Genomic DNA, 23289 nt, shown 5'->3' on the forward strand with positions numbered 1-23289 from the left:
TTATTAGAGGTGAGACATGGAGCCCAAGCTCTTAAGAGCTGCCCAGACCCACACTGCTGCCAAGGGAATGCAGGCACAGACAGCAGCTGTGATCCTCAGCCAGAGCAACTGGAGAAGATGACCAGAATTGGAACCAGTAATACACAGAACTTTATTAGCTTTCCTCAAAGGAGATGTCACCATAATCATGCTCTGCATAACTTGTTTCCTCACATCCCCATCCTGTCCTGCTAATTATGCCAGTTTCTGCTTCATTTTTCCCCAGGCCACCTCCTCCATCATCACTCCACACAAGTGTGACAGCACAGCTACTCTGGGATGCAACGCACAACTAGTGAGTCCTCATTTCACTGAATCCAGAAGTGATCTCAGATTATTCCATCCCCTTCCTGACTTTCAAGTATATTTTTTCTTCTTATGTCTATGAATTACAATGCCAGATTCTGAGGCACCAGGATTAATGTTTTTACTTATGCAGTGGGCACAAATTTGCTGTCCTCATTAAATAAGACAGCTACACATTCATAAGGTCAAACAGCACCTTTCCCTGCTCCTGTTGACTAAGCAACACCACCTCTGGATTGTCTTCAATGGGAGACAGATTTTGACCACCCACCCAAGCTTTTGCAACATGGCGAAAGACCTTCTAGCAGATTGTGCTATGTCTGAAAGGCTCGTCTAACACAGCACTGCAACTCTGAAATCCCCATCTGATCACTCTGACCTGAGATGTCACAGACTAGACAGCAATGGTCAGAGCAATGGAAAAAATACAAAAATACAACTCTCCGCACTGGGAGTACTGCTGTATACTCACATCAAGTGCTCTCAAAACCATGGACAGTGGGACACTGAGGTCTGATTTCTGCACACCCAACTTTCGATCAGGTTTCCGTAAGAGACATACATGTGGGAGGTCCTATCATCTCAAATCAGTTGGAGCTGGTTCAGTCACACTCCAGGTCCTCAAGTGTCTCAAATTCAGGCCTGCTGTGACCCTGAATTAGGTCAATAGGACAGGTTAGGCCCATGCACTCTGGGTTTTGGGAATTGCGCAGCACAATACCAGCATTCATTTTTACCAGACTTTCAAAAAGTGCATAGAAAAGTTGAATTCATTAACAACCTCAGTAATTTGATCTTAACTGTAACAGCAGCTTACTTCTTCACTCCCACAGAAGACAGACTACATCACACAGGGACACTACACAACACCTCCCCAGCTCTAACAACTGGTACAGCTCAGGACTGAAAAGCCTTTGAGGACTGAGATTTTTAGAGTATCAGGAGGTATTGTCTGACACACAATAGACAGTTGGTAAATACAAAGGAAAGTCCGCTGTGATTTCATGCAAAGGAGGCCTGAATTTTGCGTACAAGGAGCATTTCAGACAAAATCCCAGACATCATGTCACATCAGATACAATAGTAAAGTACACCCTTTAAGATCCCAGGTTTGTAACAAAAAGGAGTATCATATAGATCACATTGGCTTTAGATGGAAATGCCTTCTCCAACATCCCACAGGTATGACTAAAAATTGCAGTGTGTTCACAACATGAACTACTACACAAAACATAGTCCCATAAAAAGCTCTATCTCTGCAGATACCTCATTCTTCAGACTATTTGATTGTATTATCCACAGGAACAGATTGCGTAATTTACCAAAAAAAACAAGACCCAACAATAAAGGAGATGCACCTGTTCACACAAGTTCTTAGCTGGCTATTTTTGACCAAAACCAATAAAAACCTCAATGAATATAACTAAAAAAAAGACTCATACAAAGACTCAAGATCATCTGGGGACCATAAACTCCAGTTATATAAAAGGTTAGGCAGAATCACCGTTCTTAAACAAATTTAGGAAGGACTGGCAGTCACAGGGTTGTTTAAATACCATTCCACTTATGGAATCATTTAAGCTAGAAAGCCTTAGAGCAACACATGGAAGTAATCCTACTCACCTTTCCTATGGCAAAGGAACAACCTACACCAATCTCAGCACAGACTCAAGAGCTGCTTTATACAGAGGCCACCACACACTCTTGGCTAGTTACCTGCAGGAAGAGAATAAACACCAAGTACTCACACAAAAAGAAGCCATAAGTGCAAATGGTTATGACAACCGTCAGTTGCTCTCAGAACTGTAAGAAAATAGAGTACACACCCCTTGCACAGGCTGGGAAAGCTACCAATTGCCTTCTCCCAAAAAAATGCAAATGCACAGGTCCTGCACTTCCAACAAGACAAAGTTTCTTGTCTCCCAGATGCCCCAGGATATCATTTGCTCCCCAAGATCTGTTTAAACGGCAACTACTATAGCTCTAGTGCACAGAAATCTACTAAAATCTCTGGGACACCATGGAGGATACAGCCAGCATACCTGGACCGGGAACAGAAACACAGAGTTCCAGCTCAGCACAGAACAGAGCAAGGTGCTCTGGACAACATCTTACATCCGCAGAGTTTTTAGCCAAGCATAGTTTTAAGGTCTAACTGCCGGAGGAAGTCGTTTCCAGGACTCCTCACCCCAACCAGCACAAGCTCACCTGCTCAGCCCTTCTATACAAATTCCTGTGAGGTCTGCAGTCCACCTGTGTCCCTCTCAGCTTTCCCTAAGAACGGAGAGACTTACCCGCTAGCAGGGCAGCAACTCCCCACACACACACGAGGTGCCCCATAGCTACGGCCCCCTCAGGAAGCCACTACCTGCCCCAGGCCCCCGCACCACCGTCCCTTCCCCTCAAGGATCCACCACACACAACCGGCCGGGTGCGGGCCCCGGCACCCGCCAAGGGAGCCCACGTACACCCTGGCACTCCCCGCCTCAGGGAGTCTCCCCCAGGCCCCGGCAACCCCACTCCGTGGGGCCGGCCCAGAACGCCGGCACAACCCCTCCGAGGGAGGGCCCCCGCCGCCCTGGACTCCGGCGCCCTCCCCCCACGCTCGTCTTCAGAGAATTAACGGACTAAATCCGCGCTGCCTCACCGGGATTACCGCAGCCGGTCGCAGCCTGCCCGCAACGCCACCGCCGCCCTCCGCGCGCCGCCGCCGCGCCGGGAGAGGAGGGCTGGGCCCCGCGTCTTAATGAGGCCTCGGCGGCCCCGCGCCCGCGAAGCTGCGTGAGTCTGATTGGCTGGTCCAGAGGATGAGCACCGCCCTCGGCCAATGAGGCCGGGTCTGCGGGCGGTGACGCGCGGGGGGCGTGGTGCCCACGGGCGCGCTCGGAAGGGAGCCAGGCCCGGGCCGACTGGGGCCGCGCGCGGTTCCCAGTCCGGCGGAGCCTGGGGATGCCGGCGCCGTGGCGTCCCTGTCCTGCGAGAGCAGGTCGCTCCTCTGCGAGGGGTCACAGCAGAGGTGTTGGTGCCCCCCGTGGTTCTGGACGCGCAAACGCAGGCGGCAGTGGCGTGGGCGATGCTGACCGCTTTGTCGGCGCCACCCACGCGGAGAAACGGGGCCACGGCAGCCTGCGCAGAGCAGACCAGAGGCAGCCAAAGCCCCGAAACCACCCCCGGCCCGGCCAACCCCGCACCGGCAGCAGGTGGGCTCTGCGCCCCCCGAGCCGCGGCTGCCTCCGGCCACCGCCTCACCCGCCGCCCGGCCGGGCGCTGCGGCAGCGGCCGGCAGGGAGCAGGGCGCCCGCTCACTCGCTTGCCGCCTCCGGGAAGAGGCGAGGGAAGGAGCCGGGCTGCCCGCAGCCGCCGGGCCCCCCCTGCCCGGAGCCCCCGCCGTGCGTAGCACCGATGCCTTGGGCTGCCGTCCAGCCTCTCGCTCGTTCCCCGAGGGGAGGAAACAGGGCGCAGGGTCAGGCAGGCGGGGGTTTCCCCAGGCAGGATTCTCCTTTTCTTCTGGCTTGAGGACCTTTTGGTTTTGGTGAGAAGCAAGGGTCCAAAATCTCATTACTCATAATGAAATCAGCAGGAAAAAAAAACAGACGTTAGTCTTCTTAACGATCATGCTATCTACCCTCATACTCACAGGCTGTAATTCCAGTTCAAAGTAATCAAACCCAAGTGGACGGAGCAGCTGTGGTGAGAAATGGTGTGGGAAGGTGGTGTCCTTTACTGCTTCTATTGCCATAGGTCTGCTTTTATTTTTAAAAAGAATCAGAGCACATCTTCTGTACATAATCAGTTTCACATTTTCTTCTGCAAGTGCTTACCCTGGAACAACCACAATGTAAAGTTTAAAGGGCCACAAACTGAATGTATACCGAACGTGTTCGATCACCCTCTCTACAAGAGAGATGGAGGTGGTCTTCCATTTTTATTAGGTTAAAATGATAGTGCATGAAAATGAAAGATGGGGGACTCAGATTCCCATAGAAAAATGCAACACAAGGAAATTTAACAAAATTTGGGGCAGAGGTGTTAATGTCTCTAATGTGCTGTGAGGAAAAAGGGTGTTTTGTTTTGCAGTTACAGGGATTAGATCCTAACCTGTCAGCGGGAAAGAAGGACCAGCCAGCTGAAACACTGCTTCACTAGGCTCTCAGCACGGCATAGCACTAAGTGTGCTAAGTGGTAAGAGTGGCCAGGCTGTAAGTGAGCAGCATCCTGTGTCTCTTTGGTGGTTACTGCACTGACTTTGTTCCTCATTTATCTGGGAAGCTCTGGAAAGCATTCTGCATCTCAGGGAGAACATTTTCAATGCTTTTCCTGATAAAAAGAGCTATGCCTGACCTCAATACAGAACCACATTAAATCTGCTGCTTCTGCAAAATATTTCCACTGGATGGGAATTGCACTTACACATATAATCCTCTTCACCTCACCCACTAGCTTTAATGTTAACAATTACCTTTCATCTCTATCGACTTTGCCTAAACCAGAACCTACAGTATAAAGCCAGTCCAGCCTATGTAATCAAAGTAGTACTCTTAAGTTCACTGTACCAGAAGAGTTTGATTTGCCTCCCATCAGCTCTAACTGGTAAAGAAAAATGCTCCCACATCACACTGCGTGATCACACACCGGCAGTCATCCTGCCTCCAGTCAGATCAAACCTGCCTCCTCTTGTACAAATGTACTAGTGGTACAGCTCTGAATATGGGTGCATCACAGGCAAACTGGTTGATTGACTTTGCAAGGAAAAGAACCAAAGGTCCTAGAGATAGAAAGAAAAATATCTATTCTTGAGCATCAGCACTATGTATTGGCTGTACTTCAATTATTAAGAATACAATTAACAGAAAGAAACATTATATGCCTACAAGGCATATAGTCATAACTACAAGGGAGTAGACAACAACCCGTGCCATGTGCCAGGACCTCCATGGCCATTAAATACAGATTTCTTATCTCCATTAGTCTTTGAACAAGACCGTTTCATCAGCATGGCAAAAACAGCCTAATGACTTTGATCTGACCTTGACTACACAAGGACAGAAGAGTCAAAGCCATATCCCCATACATGACTTCTTGCAGACAGCTACACTCATTTGGCAACTATAATCTCTCAGACCAGCTGGGCTGTGTTTTTCAGGGTCTCTGCTCTGGAGCCCTTCCAGGCTGTAGAGTTTAGCTGGAATGTTTATGGCAGAAGCAGTTCAGGAAACTTCTTTCCTCAACACATAAACTTCCACTTGACACCAGCACAACTGCACCACACTGAAAAAAGGCCTGAAGCTGAGCAAGGCAGGAACAGACGGAAACAGAACTGGAACAAAAAAAGACTGATTCATGATTGATGAAAACTGTGGCAAACAGGAGTGTTCTTTACTGATAACGCCCTTGGTACTTCTTAATAGAATAGTTATTTTGTTCAAAGCTAGATCAAGTATTTGCCATAGAGCACTGCAGACATACCCATTGTAATTTCAAGAAGAGCCTGAGCTCTTTGTTTAGAACTATTTGCTATATGATCTGTCTTCATTAATAATTTCATCTTCAAAAGAAACTTCTGTAATCAAATCCTCACACTCTTTAATAACTCTGAAACCTCCTCTCTAAAACTTCCTCCTGGGTGTTTTTCTACTGCATGAATTTGTGCCTTCCCTCCTAGACTCTCCCTACTCCTTTCCATATTTGGTTGCTGCCAGCAGCATGCCCATTCTCTCTGCCACCCAGATGCATGCCCAACCTCACCTTTTTCTTGGATGCAGGCCCATTCGTGCTATTTTCAACACTTGACAGTTTTTCATCTACAAAAGTCCTAGATTCCATCTTTTCTCTGTCTGCTATCCATGCTATTGTTGTCTCACATTCCTCTGCAACTATTCTGATGGTCCACTTTCATTTGAGGCCAAATTTGTATTGAGAAGGGTCTGGGAGTACAACACAGTACACAGAGACATAAACACCTCCTTGTTTCCCCAAGAGGACTCAGAACTGTTACACCGTAAAATCACTCTGGCTACATCCATCTCCCTGCCCATCATCCCTCAATACAGTGGTTATGTGTTCTCTTGTAAACTAAACACAAGCTTTATTTCTTGCAAGAAATCAACTGCAATGTGGACAGGGGCCTGGGAAGCCCACACAGTGTATTAATCTTCCTGTTAGCAGGACAGTGCTACCCAGGAAGGATACCCTTCCTTGTAACACCACAGCCATCTTATCCATCACGCCTTCAGTCTCCTTACGTATTCTTTTTACACCTCTGCTTATTCAGTTTTTCCAGTTTAAAAGACCACTTTATTCACTGCTTTTTTCAATCAACTCCATTTTTCCATCCCAGGAAGACTGCAAGTCCACAAGATATCAATATCATGTTTTCACCCAAGTCTAGTCTTTACACCCACTTGTTTAGCTGAATCTCAAGCAAACTTAAGTGTATTTATGGACTGGAAGCTCTTTTTCTTGTCCTGAGATCACAGCACAGTTCACGTGACATGCTGCACAGTCCTGTTGGCCTGAAGTCCTCCATACATCTCTATACACTACACTCTGGTCTATAATATGAGGCAAATAAAGCCTTCTCCATCAGAGCTCAGAGAGCACATAGCAGGCAAGGACATGCCAGTCCTACTTTTGTCTCTTTTCTTAGAGCCACTCACCGCGTCTTGCATTAACCAGATGAGTGGTTGTCAACATTTTTTTGGCTCAAGCATACCTGTGCGTGGGTAATTTTTCATCACACACCTACCCCTATTTGCCAATATATCGCACCACCACGTCTTAAACCAAGCCTCTTATTACCTAAAACTTGGGGGTGCACCAGACAGAGCAGTGAGGCGTACCTTGCACACCAGTTAGTCACCCAATTACAGTTTAAGCTCTCAGCAAAGGGCCTTTTTCACCTTTTGTTTTACTAGTGCCTAATACAATGCTGCTTTCATATGTAAATACAGTGCGGCTTTCATCCTGTTTGGGTATGGAGGCAATATATAACTTCACCCATGGATTCTCTTTATGTCAAAACCAGAAGCCTAAGTCCCTGTGAAGGGTAAATAAAGTATTCTACTTTTTTTTTTAAACTCTTAACTCCATTGCTTGGGGGGAAAATCTGTCAAAAAAAAAAAAAAAAAGTGAGTGTGTAAGCACTTAAACTAACCCTGCATTTGTCACCAGAATCATAGCTTTAATCTTTAAGTAAATGCAGAAGTTTTTCTGAATTATTAAGTACCGAATAAATGACTGAGAAAGAGGAAGAAAATACATAAAAGCCTTCACTATATGCAAAACAGATGGAGGGAAGCTGCTATGTAAGGCATCGTATTCCAAACCTGAAGTGGGAACTGAATTTCTTACGTAATCCCTATGGCTAGATACTGGTAATGTTATTCTGAAGTAAAACATGTGAATTCTGTCTGTTCATCTGAAATCTTAACTCAAAAAAGTATTTTATTTCTGCATATCCCAAGCTGAAAACATACACCTGCGAAAAACCTTACATTCTCTATGCCCTCAAAACCATTACATGGACATCATTAAATAAACACCTTACCACAACAGGTGCCTAGCTGCTACAGGAAAGTGTACAGAACACAATGTACTGAAGGAGACCTCATGGATACAGTTCTAGCTCCCAAAAATAGCTATAAAATAAGTTGTACAGTGTGCCGACAGGTAGGAAAACAAAATTTTCTCACAAACAAAAGTTTTCCTATTTCTAGAGCAAGAAACACAAGTTGAAAATCTACAAGGTTCACTTTTAAATTTTGTGGGTTTGGAGTGGTTTACATTGCAGGTTTTGGTTTGGGGCATTTCACTGTTTTCTAGTCATAATACTGTACAAATTAACTTACTGTAACAGTATCAAAAGCAAAGAAAATAACGTGATGAATCTGCCTTTTTTTCCCTGTGATCAACAAAGTGCTGCAGACATCAGACGTCACTAAGAAACTGTCTGGGAAGAGATAATTTTAAAGGGCCTCTGTAAAAAAGGAAGCAGCAAGGTGGTGTCTAGTCAAGGCATGATAAGTTAGTTAGAAAACAGACTGGATAGTGTTGATACTAGAGCATGGTAACAGCACATAAGAATCTGGGAAAATATAACCAAAAGGGTAAAATGGGAACTCCAGTGTCATTGCAGAGAATGGGGAGAACAACAAACACACACAAGACATATTCAAGTTCACTTGTACCAATGTCTGTGAAAAATTAATGGTTCACCTCAGAAAAGCTGCTCTAATGTTTTTTACTTCCATGTTACAATGAGCCATGGGTTAACTAAGAACTCGCTGATGTGTGTGTGCAGAGCTATCTCGGTCTGTATTTATTAGGTTTGTTTTATCACAAACACTCTACAAATCACAAAGATTTGTCTTGTGCTACTTACGTTTCTTTCCATGGTATGTGGCTCTCCTGCAGCATACCAGTTTACAAAACAGGCCTGACTGATGTTTAGTTTGGTTTTGAATGGAGCACAAAAATGAGCTTCCTATATAAAAAAATCTGTCCTATGTGTCATGATTAGGTAATATAAAGAGGACTGAGTCACACTGTTCTACTTTACTGTAACTTTTCAGAATTCACTGGGGTTGCTCCTGACTTTAAAAAGCAACAAAATCAGGCCTCTCTTTTACAGGATGTTTTCCTGGGAAACTTTAGAAGTTGCTAAATGAATAGCTGTGTATCACAAGTTAATTCATGCTTCCCCTCATTTCTTGAACAAAAAAGGAGCATGAGTGGAAAGGCAGACAGGACCAATAAATCATGCATAGATGGAGAGTCAGGATATCCAACTTCCCAGAATTTTTCAATTCTAATTTTCATCTCACACCTGTTTTACTTACATGGAAATCTATTCATTTAAATAATTTTGTGCCTGACTTCCACTGGTTTTTGATTCAGATAGTTTATTCCTCTCTATTGCCATCAGATCTAGCTGTCCACAGAAGAGCCTGGAAAAAATATTTTGCCTGTAATTCAGTATCTCCTTTTTATATTACAAAAAAAGACACTTTTCTGCTTCCCAGAGATAGGAGACACTATCCAACATTTAGCATTTTGGATAGGTCAAGTACTCATTTAAACATTCGGTACTGCCATCATTATTCTTCCCTGTCAAAGTCCACATCTGCAATATACCAAATAAGTAACTGAGCCAAGATCAATTCAATGGATCTTTGAGAAAAAAGTCTGGGGACTATGGTCCTGCCCTTCTTAAGAGGCATTTGCAGAAGTAGCATATACCTGGTAACAAACTATCTATTGCGGGGGGAGGCTTACAATACCTCTAGAAAGATACCATAAAATGATGCCCATGCTTTCTGACCAAGGTCTCTTGCCCTTCTAAAGATATAGGTGCTCACAAACTTTAGACATGAAGAAGCCACTTTATCTGGTCTTCTTGGTTACACCTAGTTTATGGGGGCAGCTGGGAGCACACACAGGCCAAATTAATTTTCCTGTCTTCTGCAACAACCCACACCTGACCACCATCTTTTCCCAGCCCCTTGGGTTACAGACATGTTCTGGTTACAGGACACACACAGGCATCCCCAGACAAGATAATAGCTGGAAGCATCCTGCCAGAATAATTCCTGGTTTATGGCCTCCTCCCTGCATGCCCTGAATTACTTCTGGAAATGACAGATGCTGAGAGTGCGGAAGCCCATCTGACCAACCCTACAGCAAACCTGGAGCATACAGCGAAATAACTGCAGATCCATGGATTAATGAAGGACAATAACCCAAACTTTTGTGGGAATCACTGACCTTCCACATCCCCACTAAACGTTCATATTGCCCATGGGTCCTGCCATGTGACAGGAGAAAGACCACATGAGGTTCTGCTCTTGTATTCACAAAACCGGAGTACCTCAGTCAGCTAAAACAATCTGGCTCCCCTGTTGTGTATGAGTTCAGGTTATAAAGCAATTTCTATTCAGCTCTAATTGCACAGATTCCACAGTGGTATTTTTCATGTTGTTCCTCATCAAGATGAACTCATTGGTTTTACTGTGTGCTTAATTTTGGTTTGTTTTTCAAACATAAGGAAAATATTTTCAACACTTTTCTGTTTCACAAATGGAAAACATATCCCTTCCACCACTCTTAAGGCATTTGAAGCACCCCTTTTCTTGTCAAAACTAGACACGGCTGATTGCTGAAACTTGAAATGGAGCATGAAAATCTTTTTCCACAAGGACAAGAGCCTCCACTTGGCAAGAAAAATAGCAGGCTGCTCTCAAAAGTGATGAGCTTTGGAAAACCTACAGTCTGCATATACAAGAGAGGAAAATCTCATTCCTGTGATAACCATGCCTACCAACAGAACTGGACAGGAATGTAGGTAAGGACAGGGATGGGCAAATTTTCCATTTCTGGATGAGTTGGGTTAGGAAGCTGGCCATGGTGTCCTTCCTATTCAACTTAAGTTGCTTATCCCCTCATTACAAAGCCCATTCTTCCACAGAAATAACAGAAGGTATGGTCTTTGTTGATGCTTTGGTACCTGCTCTTGTCACAGGGCTTGACCTAGAGAGAATCAAGCAAAGTAATTGCCAGTCCAACATGAATCCACCTCTCCAGTCGATGATCAGAAGGTTTCTTTTTACAAGTTTGAGAAAAGACACAAAAGTCACTGACATGATTCTGCTTCCACAGCAACCAGTCCTGACCTGTGCCAGGAAGTTGCAGTTTAATTAAACCAGTTCAAAAACTGGTGCTGTTAAATTAACGCTAAGTCTGTGGGAGGTGCACTCCCACAGCTGAAGAGTGCTTTCTACTGTTTTAACTGAAGTGGTAAGGAATGGATTTAAGCTAAATCAATACACAACATACTTCAACTGATATGTGTCCAAAAAAGGCATTTACATCAATGTAATGAAACAGCTCAAGATTTGCATGTTGACAAGACTCAGAAGAAAATGTAGCCGTATTATACTTTGGGAATAATGTGAACATGTCTTGTTTTGCCCTTGTCTGCTGTCAACACCTCCTTTACTGCCTCCAGGGGTCTGCTACCCAGTGCCTGACAGTTTTATTAACTATCTCTTCCTGTCTTACTTACCCTCAGGTACCCACTTACTGGCAAGTTACACTTCTCTTTATCACCAAACTACCCCATTTGATGTAGCTCTCAAAACTGTAGTTTCCTGCAGTTCTGCTAAGTTAAAAGGTTCCTCTTCAGCGTAGTTTCAAGCTGATGTTCTACAGGCTTTCCCCTATTTCCTCTATTTGTAACAGTAATAGTTACTACAGCTTCAGAGCCAGACTGGCAGGGGTTCACAGAATCACAGAATCATTCAGGTTGGAAAAGACCCTTGGGATCATCGAGTCCAACCATCAGCCCTACTCTACAAAGTTCTCCCCTACACCATATCCCCCAGCATCTCATCTAAACGACCCTTAAACACATCCAGGGATGGTGACTCCACCACATCCCTGGGCAGCCTATTCCACTGTCTGACCACTCTATCTGTGAAATATTTTTTCCTAATGTCCAGTCTGAACTTCTGCTGTTGCAGTTTAAAGCCATTAAGTTCCCTCCAGGCTTCTTGTGTGTCCAATGCTGTGGAAATGTCAGAATATGACTACTCCTGGGAATTCCATCTCTCTCCAGAGGGTGACACATGGTGACTGAGCAAAAGTATAAGAAAGGCCATAAAGCATTTTTAGCAGCTCTGCTTTCTTAGATTGGCATGATATCCCAGCACCTGTTCGATCAGCTTGAGCCCACTGGTTTACACTACAAACTGGGGAAAGTACTTAGGAAAAGGTCAGTTCTTACTCTTCTGGCTTTTCTTGATTCCTTCCCCCAGACACCAACATGCTCGAGCCAAGGCTGGGATGCAGATCCTGAGGAATTTTGTCTCCCCCATTGTGCCCAAACCACCACCATGGCCATCGTGAGCTGCAGCGGGGGGAACAGAGGGGATCTCCATGATGAAGCACTGGAAGACTTATACAGTGTTGAAATCATGATGTCCAGCCATTCTGAGAACATCAGGGCCAATATACAAAATTGGTTAGACAGAGTTTGGTATTAGACTGGCTAAACAGAGAGCTGACACTGTTGGCAGACATTTTAACAAAAAGCTTTCTCCAATGCTGTTGAATCAATACCAAATCTCCCAATGGAAGTAGCCTCTGGCCGCAAATGTGCAGTTAACAACCCAACTCTGTTCAGCGCATACTGCTTCCTATGAGCTGTAGACAGCCCACAATCCCCACTGATTGCTGCCGTCAAAAACAAGCTGAAGGTGCTGAGCACACTAGAGTGTTTCCCGTCATAGTAAATCCAACCATTCTAAATTTTAGACAAGTCTTTCTGTTCCTCTAGGATATACAACATGTTGTAAATAAGTGCCCAGTTAACAGAATAGAGAAAATAGACTTGATTTCCCCCGCCACATATAACAATGCTTAAAAGTACAAGTTTTGCAACATCTTTGAGACAGAGTGGTAAGTTGAGGTGGGAAAAGCGGTCTCACACATTTCAGTGCAAAACACAGCAGGGAAAAGGAAATTCTTTTCTCTGCCTTTAATTTAAGGATCAGACAATTCAGAAAGTATGTACGTAAGTAATAATTGCTAATTTCCTCTTCAAAACTCAGATTGTATCTTTTGAGTCTTTACCAGAAAATTTTCATGCCTCTTTATATATTACAAATGTAACCCACCTTCATTTTTTTTTGTTCTTATCCTTTTTAGGAAAAGAGACAGAGGAAGAGAGATTTCCACCTTCTCATTATTACAAAATCCGAGGAATGCAATATGCAATTCAATCTGCTGACAGATTATCGAAGAAATTCAAAAGCAGCAGTCACACACAAGTTTAACTCTGCCCCCGTGTGTGCAAACATTAAAATACACCTTCCCATCCATTACCTGGATTCTGTTCCATTTTTGTGCAAAATGATGTATCAGTTTATGACACTTAATTATATATGACATCCACAATGACCACGTAGCTACAGGATACCTTTTCTACACTCACGTGTCTCTCTCTGCATTATGAAACTCTCCTTTGTGAATGCATTGGCCACTAAAAAAACAAGCCATAGAGATGTGCCTCTTGCCTGTACTAATAAAACAAGGAGAAGTAAAAGTGAAAAGAAAAAACAGGCAACTCTTGAATTTTACCAGATGGTTCTGTTAAGATCAGAAAAAAATGGGGACTTAATTTTACTTCTCACCTTTGCCACACATGCCCTGTGTGAACTTCCCTGTTCTCCCCTGTGCCTAGCTTCCCAGCCTGTGAAGCACAGATACCATCATCTTCGTGTGTGTGCGTGAAAAGGACCTACTTCTTCGTCTGTAATCTCATACCGAGGTTTCTCTTAACTGTCTCGCTTCATCAGCACACAGGGTCACAAGGCTCCTGGGACCAGCCCAGGCCACCATCACTGTCATGGGGACACACTGCTCCAGCCAAAGAGCTCAGCCCTTCGTCAGCCCATGGCTCACAGCACACAAACACCCGGCCAGCAGTGAGGGAGCAGCTCCATGAGCTGAGAGCCAGAGACCTCTGCCTCATGCCCTAACCTGGGACTCCTATTTATTGACTCATTTTGGGTCACCCCTTGGCTTTAGCAATGACAAACCGTGGGCCAAAGTGCCACTGAATGAAACAGGCTCTCCATCAGGTAACCGACAGGGTGAACTGCAACAGGGTGTTGCAACACCCCAGCACGTATCACAAGCAAGATACACATGAACAACCTGTGGCACAGGGACCGGGCGCTGCAGGAGCTGAACCCTGCACAAACACAAGCCGGATCCGGTCACAGACGCCCTCAGCGCTTCTCTTTTGATAAGGAACTTCACCAGGAGGAGAGGTCCACAGGGCGCACCCCGGGGGTGGGGGTCATCACCTCCGCGACTTTTAGCTGACTTCAGCTCTCCCAAGAGCCCACACGAGCCGGGCCTCAGCAGAAGGCCCGCCCGAGCCGCGGCTGGCCTGCCCTGGAGCGGGCGGTGTGAGGCCCGCTGAGCCCCTGCACGGCCCTTACCGCCCGGCTCTGCCGTAGGCCCAGCCCGGCGGCGGCTCCTCCGGCCGGCGGCTCCTCCGGCCGCCGCCACCCGCCGCCGCCGGGCCCGCCTGACCAGGCCATCGGCTCCGGTGAGAAACGCCAAGCCAGGCCGCGGCGGGCGGGCGGAAAGGAGAGAGCGGATGCTGGGGGCAGCCAGGGAGCGCTGCCCGCGCTGCTCCCCCCACCCCGCCCCGTAGGTCCCCCCATAGGTCCCCCCATACCGTACCATAGCAACCGGCCGGGACCCCCATTGGCTGCCCCGCTTTGCTCCTGATTGGGCGGCGCTGCCATCGGGGCAGGACCTGAGCGGTGATTGGCTGCCAAGGAGGGGCAGGCCGAGCGCTACCAGCCGCTGGGGTGGGTGGGGGGCTCCACCTCTGGGACGGGCTGTACTGGCAGCGCGGGGCGTGTTCCCGCGTGGGGCCATGGCGACCTACGTGCGGCTGGGTGCTGCTGCCAAGGTGCCCCTCCTGGGGCTGGGCACATGGAAGGTAACTGCGCCCGCAGCCAGTCCTCCCGCAGCGGAGCCCGGGGCTGCCGCCGTGCTGCGCGGCCTCTCGCTCCCGGAGGGGCCGTACCGCTGCCGGCGCCACCGACACCCCGGGCCCGGGGTCTCCGCCGGGGCACCCCGCTCGGTACGGGGCTGCCGCTGCGGCGCTTGGCACCGAGGGTCCTTCCCTGCCCGCTGCCCCCTCGCAGCAGCCCAGGCTCAGGCACCGCTGCAGGGCCCTGCCCGGGGACGCGGGTCACCGCGGCCTGGGTTGAGGCCCCTCACTGGGTTAAATCCCTGCCCGAAGCTGCCGGGGGCTTCTCCTCTGAGAAGCGGTGTGGGGAAGTGAGGAGCCCTGGGCCCGGCCGTGGAGAACGGTGCTGGTGTTGGGGCCTCAGCTCTGCAAAGGCTTTTCAGAGCCCAGCCTGGGAGCGGGGTGGGGGGAACAGAGGAACGGCTGGAGTCTGGCTTTAAGCTCAGGTGCCTGTGCTTGAGATGTGTACCCAGGAAAGCTTTATGGAAAAGCTCCTCTTAAAGCCCCTTTGTGTGTTTACCTGCTCTCTAACTACCGAAGGAGCAGCAAGTGAGAATCCCAAATCAAGACCTATTATGCCCTGTTCCCCTTCAGTCCCCCCCAGGTAAGGTGGAAGCTGCAGTGATGGCTGCCATCGATGCTGGGTACCGCCACTTTGACTGCGCCTACGTGTACCAGAATGAGAAGGAAGTTGGGGAGGGGATCCAGGAGAAAATCAAGGAAGGCGTTGTGAAACGAAGTGACCTCTTCATTGTCAGTAAGGTATGGATCAGATGGTCTTGGATCATGGACAAGCTGGTTTTACCTTTTTTACAGTAGGAAACTAAAGTAGTTGGAGAAGCTCATAATGTAAATGAGATCACTCCTGATACTACTTTATTGTTTCACTTCATCAGAACACTGATGGAGTTTGATTCTTTCCTGTCTACTGATAATAATATTTATTGTTGTAGCCACTGGATAGGAAGAGTATGTTCCTTGAGCTCTGAGCAGGGAGAATAATCACCCTTATGCTAACTGTCTGGTGGCAGCTTTCTTCCCCAGTCAACCCAATAACACTGAAGGAAAACAAGCTCTGATTTTCCCCCTGCAAAAGCTACAGGAAGCTTGAGCACCACAGCCCTGCTGTGATCTGGCACTCTGCTGAGGAGACCCAGAAGTGCTGGGGGATGGATGAGGAGGAACCTAGCTCTGCATCTCATACCCGCAAACCAATTGATGCGGAAGGGAAGCAGGAAAAGGTAGGGTGGGCCAGGTAGCACCAAGCAAGGTAGAAACCCGTGATGCAGAGGTCTGAGACCACTTGGTGTCATGGACCGATACAGAGGCAGAACCAGTTTGGTAATGGCACTTCACTGACTGCTAAAGCCAGCAGAGGAGAAAAGCCTGGCAGTGCCTGGTGCTTGTTCCAGCAGCTGGGCCCGCAGCCCTGCCAAAGGGGTGTCTCTGCTGTGTGAAGAAGATGAGGTTCTGGGCACCTTGGGACAGTGTAATCTGCTCAACATGTGTCCCAAGGCAGGTGTGGTTGGTGAGTTCTCTTTCTCTTGCTTCCTAAGGAAAACAGGATATTTAGCTGGATTCTGAAGTTGCTTCTTACCTTAGTAAAGGTTGGTGCCAACCCCTTCTTTGTGGCTTGTCTTATATTTTCTTGGCTTTGCCTGCTAAATTTAATGCAGGAGTTTTATGCGTCCTCAGGAATGACAGATCTATGTCTTCATTTAAAAGCCACCTATTGCCAAGGCAGATGCTGTGTAAAAGGGGGGAGCACAAATTATGTCTTAAGTAATGGAACCAGAGGATTTTGTCTGTTATGATCCTGCTCAAATACCTGTGCTGCCACTGCACACACTGCCTTCAGTGTCATGGACCAGTCCCATCACAGAGCAGGCCCCATCTGAAGAGTGCTAGGATGGCCTCATTCCACATCACCTTTCAAAGAAGATGATAGAGCATTCCTGTCCTGTACAGGAGAGCACGCAAGAGCTTTAATGCAGGAGGTCACAGTGTGCCTTGTTTTTTTTTTTTCTCTAGCTATGGTGTACGTTTCATGACAAACCTCTGGTGAAGGGAGCCTGCCAGAAGACTCTTGCTGACCTGAAACTGGATTACCTGGATCTCTACCTCATGCACTGGCCTTTTGGTTTGAAGGTACAGTAATAGTAATGCCCTTGGTTTTGTTTCTTGTGACTACGGCTTTTGGAGAGCTACATGGCTTTACAGCCCAACAATTGCTCTGGCTGAGAACGACAATCACGTGTCTGTGTGCACCAGCACTGCTGTGGTGCTCAGCTTTACTCTGGCTGCATGAGCCAGGCTCTTGATCTTTGCCTCTGAGACTATTGCTTGCATACCCCTTTGATCCTGGAAATGATGGTCTGAAAACTAGGGGCAGGTCTCCCAGCTGCAAGCATAAACTAGGCTGCTCTTCCTTTCTCTTACAAATCAATGTATGCTCATCTCAAAATTACCCCTTGCAGGAGGGAGGGCTGCACTTTGCTGCCTGTCAGAAATTTTCCCCTCTGTGTTATTGAATCACAGAGCAAGAGAAAATATTTCTGGTTTTCATTTCTCTTTTTAATCACTAAGTCCTTAATACAGTACAGATTGAGCCGACCTTGCCTGTAGGAGTCTTAGTGTTGCTCTGAGACAGGAATTCAAAAGGTGAAACTTCTTGGGGGCCTAAACTCTTTCACAGGTTAGTGAAAGAGTTGATGTCTCAGTCTTTCTAGTCTTAGTCTTTCTGTCCTGCTACAGTCCGATCAGTTTCCATCCTACTTGTTGTTTTTGAGATGCTCATCTTTATTTCATACTCTATTTTAGCTTTATGTTAACAAAACCATGGAAATGAAATTGTCTCATGGTGAGAGTAGCAAACAGCTGTTAAATATATTTCAGTTTTGGTGTCCTTTCATAACTTGTACACAAAGGCTCTTCTAATTTTCCTAGTATTAGTGGCATTACACTGAGCTTTGTCATGGAAGAACTGTCACTGCACATAGTACCTCTCTTCAGCAGATCTGGTGTTGTGTAGGCCAAAGCTGTGTGTTCCTAGTACCCAACTAGGTCCCTGATGCCCTTCTGGGAAAAGAACAAAACAGTTCCTTCTAAGTGGGCACAAAAGAACAATACATGAAATGAACATGTATGAGACTGGAGGCTATAGTTCTGAGTGGTTTGTTTCCTTGTAGGTGTTTGGGCGAGTCATCACTTGAGGGGTCCAGCAGAAAAACCTGTCTTTATGGGAGTGGTCACAGGCAAAAATGCCTTAAATTCCTCCTGCTCCTCAAAGGAATGACTGAATGTAGACAAGAATTAGTGTTCTTGCGTGCACTAGGAGTTTAAACTATCATGGTTGTGAGCTCTCGTGATATTAAGCGAACTTCTCAGTAAATTTTTCAAGGATTTTCTTTGTCACTGACAGGCAGGAGAGGAGCTGTTTCCCACAGATGACAAAGGCATGTGTATACCCAGCAATACAGATATTCTACATACATGGGAGGTAAGTTCAGCCACAGTGGAAGAGTCATGTCTTCTGTCTTCAGCAGTGGCGTTAGCTTCAGAAGTCACAGAATGCCTTATGCATGTATGCACAATTAGTTGGAAAGAATTCACAAAAGTATGTGGTAGCTTTTAAAAATGTGCATGCTTAGTCAAGCTATTATTCCTATTCACCGTGGTTTAGTGTCTCAAGTCACCAAGCTACACAGTCATTTTCAGTGGATCTGCAGACCAGAGTGAGGCTGGAGAAAGTTATTTACTCAACCATAACTATACAATTGTTCTTCACTGCAGTTCTCATGCAGTTCTTGAACTGCTCAAACAGATCTTGCAGAAGTAGATGCTTAGGTTGTGATCCTGCCCTCCTCCTAGGGCATAGCCCTCCAGTGTTGTGACAATAGTAGAGTTAGTCATCTTTTCCTTGTGTAACTCAGTGAATTTCATAGTCTCAACAATGATTTTGAGCTTTGGAGTGATAGAAGACATGGCACAGATACTAACAGTATCCACTTTTCCACTTGAGAATCAAAAACGTGTCAAGTCCAAACAGTTACTCTGTGCTGCCCATGAAGGGAAACAAGCCACATCAGGAAGAATGTGTTCAGGTCGTGTCTTGTACACTGGGTGCTGACTTTACTCCACTTTGTGTTAGGCCATGGAAGAGCTGGTGGATGCTGGTCTGGTAAAAGCCATTGGCATCTCCAACTTTAACCGTGAGCAGACTGAAAGAATCTTGAAAAAGCCGGGACTGAAGCATAAGCCTGCAAATAACCAGGTAAGCTGCAAAGTGACTGCAGGTGAATAGTTTCCAGGGATTATAAAGATCTGATAACAGCTGAATGAGGAGATAGAAAAAGGGAGAACAAAATAGACATAGCACTTACTCTTAAGTCCTGCTCCATGGATATTTCTCAGTACAAAAAGGACCAGAATATTTCCTTTTTGTCTCACCTTGTTGAACCACTTTTTACAAATTCTGAAGTATTTTTCTATGAAACACTCTCTGGAGGGATAAAGAATCTAGACACGAGCTATCATTCTGACTGTAACCAATGACTTTTATAAAGTCTCTCAGAACAAAATACAAAAAGTACTTAAGGACTCAATAGAAAAGTTGGTGCCCACGTGCAGGTTAGGATGAAGGCAGCCTGTAATTAGGAAATTAGGATTCAGAAAAAAAATCTCTGGAGTATGGGAACACTACAGTAGTTCTACAGCTGTCAGTCACTGCTCCTGTGTTGGCAGATCGAATGTCATCCATACCTCACCCAGGAGAAGCTGATCAACTATTGCCAGTCCAAAGGGATCACTGTGACAGCGTACTGTCCCCTTGGACGCCCTGACAGGTAATTTCCAAGTGTGTTGGTGTGGTTTAAGTTTGAAACATTCAGATTAATCGAATGAGTAATGGGGCAGGTGTATATACATTTTTTTACTTTTTTTTTTTTTTTAAATTACTCATGCTAAGTAGAATCATTCTGGAGTGATTCTTTGCTGTTTTTCCTCTTTTTTTTTTTCTCTGTGTAGGGCTAATCCAGAGGAGCCTTCCCTTCTGGATGACCCCAAGATCAAAGACATTGCAGCCAAGCACAATAAAACCCCAGCACAGGTATGTAGGTGCTGGACAGTGGGTACAACTTCCTGTAACACGGCCATTAAGGAAACTGTCTGAAGAGAAGGTTCAGTGTTCCCTATGAACTGTAGTGCTCTGTTGTGTTAACAAGCAGTGCAGGTTGCCTACTCTGTGGCCTACAATATATGCTACTAGTATCTCTTTGGCCTTCAGCCAGGAAAAGATTCTTGACCCATCTTCAGATGTCACTTCCCCTCTCAAGTCCTCTTGCAGAGAATGAAAGCCTCACATAGACTGCTAAAAGCCCAGGTAGGAAAAAACTAATTGACTGTCCCAAAACTGGATGGGAAAGGAGGCCTTCCATGTGGGCCTCCACCACTTCTTTCTGCTCTCCAGGAAGCGCTACCTCAGCCACAGGGGTGGGAATGATTTGAAATGCAGCTCTGCAGAAGTGGCTATAGCTTACAGAAAACAGCTGTTGGAGCAGGCTCTGCTTCCTCCAGAGCAGGAGACATCCTCTCTGACTCAGTGATCTGTTCCTGCAGGTTCTCCTTCGCTTCCAGATCCAGAGAAATGTGATTGCGATTCCCAAGTCTGTCACACCACAGCGCATTGTGGAGAACTTCAAGGTGAGTGATTACAAGTAAGCCGGGTGCTCCCCTTCAGGGATGGCGTGCCTTCCCCCTGCAGAGCCAGCAGTGACCCTTTCTCACCCTTCCCAGGCCCTCCAGCAGGAGGACTGGACTTTTTTTCTCTGTCTGGAAGCTAGGGCTACAATGAAAACTAGAGCTGGAGAAAAGATACAGAGCTCTTGGAAACAGTATGCTGATAACCTTATCAGCCACCTTACATAGTGTCTCTTGTTCTGTGACTTGTGGATGAAGTGGCGGGCAAGGCTTGCTTGGAGCCCAAGTGCAGTAACATTCCTCAAAATATAGAATAAGCAATGTTAAGGGAAGAGTCCTGGTGTCAATAAGCCACATTGCTCTTCTGACTGTTAAATCAGGGTTTTTTTCCTGATATTGGACATCAAGATTTCAGAAGTAACACAGCTGGATTTACTGAAATATGAAAGTCTTCCAGATCTTTCTTTGGAATTGGAGAGAAATGCATCTTCCACAGATAGAGGCATTCTGCAACACTAAGGTGCTTACCAAACATCTTTGAACAGCTGGCACACGTAACTGCAACTGGCAATCTTTTTTGTTTATTTCTTCCCCCCGCCAGTAGAGTCTCAAAAATCCAGATACTTCTCCTTTCCCTGTCTCATGAAACCATCGTTTCTAACCAGCACCCTTTCTGATGTGAACTTGTTCTTTAATCTTGTGATTCTTGCTTCTGATTTGATTTGTTCAAAGAGGTGATTTCCAGCTGTTTCTCTTGCTAGGTGTTTGACTTTGAATTGACCAAAGAGGAGATGGCAGTTCTTCTCAGCTTAAACAGAAACTGGAGGATCTGTGAAATGATCACGTAAGTGACAGCTTGTTTCCTTCAAACTCTTACATTTTTCAATCTTTATTCTGATCTCACAAGTACTGGTATAGATGTTTAAATTGGTATATTTTGAAATCTGAAATCATTTAGGGGATGAATCTGTTATTTAACATCTTATTGGAGTTATAGTTTCACTTTACTGACTGAAGGATGAGTGGAAGTCATACTGTGTATTCATTGTGAATCCCTTCTAGAGGAAACTTTGTGTGCCTGCAATTTCAAAAGGAGCGTTCTAGTTGATAACTTTGGCTATGTCCATATTGGAGAAATGAGCATCAGGCAGTTTTAAACTGATGTCAGCTCTTACATAGGTAGTTGGGGGAGGGAATGACCATCTGAAGTGCAGTATGAACAACTGCTTGCAGATGTGCACCTTAGAAGCCTATAGCAAGACAAGAAGTATTGGCTGAAAGGCCACAGAAACTGCTGTTTTCTCTGTAAGCAGTGTGAACTTTATCTAGAAAGTAACTTCGTCCCACCACTGTTCAGTGCCTGAATAATAGAAAAACACTTGAACTTTTTGGTCATGTATGACATTTCTATGCTGATAAGCCTTTTAAAGTCATTCTGCATTTACACAATTCAGAGCCTCCCTTGAAGGCTCCTCTATACACTCATTTCTATATAGCATTTACTTCAGCCTTGAGAGTAATCTTTCCTCTTTGATTTTCTCCAGGTGCAAAACCCACAAGGAGTACCCTTTCAATGCAGAATACTGAAGATAATTTTATCCTGCCCTCCTGCAGGCTTCTGGGGTCTGAGCTTCTAGCGTTGCCTAGAGTTGTCCACTATGTAGCTTGCACACTGTGCATCTCCTGCCAGCAAAGGCACAGTATATGTATTCAGTGACTTTGGGTTTTTCTTCTTTGGTGGAAAGAAATAGTAAAATTGTTCTGAAGAACAAAATATGGGCTATAATAATGCTCCACTCATTAGATGAGAGTCCCTGCATGGCTGAAATGGCAAAGCAGAAAACATGAAGAATGAACCAGCAACTGATTTTTTTTTTTTTTTTTTTTTTTAATCTTCTGTCTTGCCACTTAGGGCTGCAGGTTAAGGATATGTTAGCACAGAAGAAAGATCCATCCTAAAAGAATGAACTACATAATAATAACAAATAATTGAGGATAAAGACAGCAATTAATTTTCCTTTTAGATCATAGCCCAAAGCTTTCTGGGAAAGAATAAATGGGAGAAATGTCCAGACCTACAGATGCATACCAACTCACACTGGGCCTTACTTCAGTCGCATTCTTTTACAGGCTGAAACTGGGCAGAGATTGTGTTCAATTTTATTCTTATCCAAAATAAAAAATGTTTAGATTACTGCTGGTTTGGAAGTTCTAGTCTAATATGAAAAATTGACAAACCAAGCCACTTGCATCAACAATGTCATTGGAAACCATCATCCATACTTAATTTTAAATGATGTCACAGGAGCATGAAGATCTTGTCTTGATCAGAAGTTGAATAACTTGGTATAATGAGCTTTGGTTGACAGAGCAATGCTGACAAGAACAGTCAAGAATGACAAGTCTTATTATAGATCCTGGATCAACAAGTAACAGGAGACCAGCACCTGAAACTGATGGAAAGCTGTACAGTGGTACCACTGTGGACTGACTTGGTTGGTAGCCTGTGCTGACATCTGGCTATTAAAAACCCAGAGTAACAGACTGGGAGAAGAGGGGGGGGGACTGTGTTAAGCAGTCCAGAGGGAACTGGCAGATGAAATGGCTAAGCCACTATCCATCATAGTTGAGAAGTTGTGGCAGTCTGAAGTTCCCACTGACTGGAAAAGGGGAAACGTAACCCCATTTTTAAAAAGGAA

At 45.7% G+C, this 23289-nt stretch overlaps 2 protein-coding genes across 6 annotated transcripts in view; one reads left to right on the forward strand and one right to left on the reverse strand.

Annotated features, from left to right (window-relative positions):
• Positions 1-14651, reverse strand: part of BPGM (bisphosphoglycerate mutase) — a 28988-nt gene extending 14337 nt beyond the window's left edge. Inside the window, exons 1-3 of one of the 5 annotated variants that reach the window (XM_074871546.1) lie at positions 14596-14651; positions 1969-2061; positions 818-998 (exon numbers count right to left, since the gene is read on the reverse strand). The gene's annotated coding sequence lies outside the window, so the exon portion shown is untranslated. Of the gene's footprint in view, positions 1-817; positions 999-1968; positions 2062-2992; positions 3238-3651; positions 3834-14595 lie in introns of those variants that run through there. The other 4 variants (XM_074871545.1, XM_074871544.1, XM_074871543.1 and 1 more) reach the window with 4 other exon arrangements.
• A 68-nt stretch (positions 14652-14719) lies between these two features.
• On the forward strand, positions 14720-22784 carry LOC141944624 (aldo-keto reductase family 1 member B1-like). Its single transcript, XM_074871532.1, has 10 exons — positions 14720-14860; positions 15488-15655; positions 16925-17041; positions 18315-18392; positions 19044-19166; positions 19637-19737; positions 19919-20000; positions 20510-20593; positions 21352-21434; positions 22135-22784. Exons 1-10 carry the CDS (start codon positions 14795-14797, stop codon positions 22175-22177), a joined length of 945 nt encoding a protein of 314 aa, XP_074727633.1. The 5' UTR covers positions 14720-14794; the 3' UTR covers positions 22178-22784.
• The last annotated feature ends 505 nt before the right edge of the window (positions 22785-23289 follow it).

The sequence above is a fragment of the Strix uralensis genome, chromosome 5 (assembly GCF_047716275.1).
Source record: "Strix uralensis isolate ZFMK-TIS-50842 chromosome 5, bStrUra1, whole genome shotgun sequence".
In the NCBI taxonomy this organism is placed as follows: Eukaryota; Metazoa; Chordata; class Aves; order Strigiformes; family Strigidae; genus Strix; species Strix uralensis.

What these genes read in the sequence shown, in the direction of transcription:
- LOC141944624 (XM_074871532.1), top strand. Translation starts at nt 14,795, where the DNA reads ATGGCGACCTACGTGCGGCTGGGTGCTGCTGCCAAGGTGCCCCTCCTG. An exon ending in ACCTCTTCATTGTCAGTAAG is followed by an intron (nt 15,656 to 16,924) that starts GTATGGATCAGA and finishes TTTTTTCTCTAG; the next exon opens with CTATGGTGTACGTTTCATGA. An exon ending in ACTGGCCTTTTGGTTTGAAG is followed by an intron (nt 17,042 to 18,314) that starts GTACAGTAATAG and finishes TGTCACTGACAG; the next exon opens with GCAGGAGAGGAGCTGTTTCC.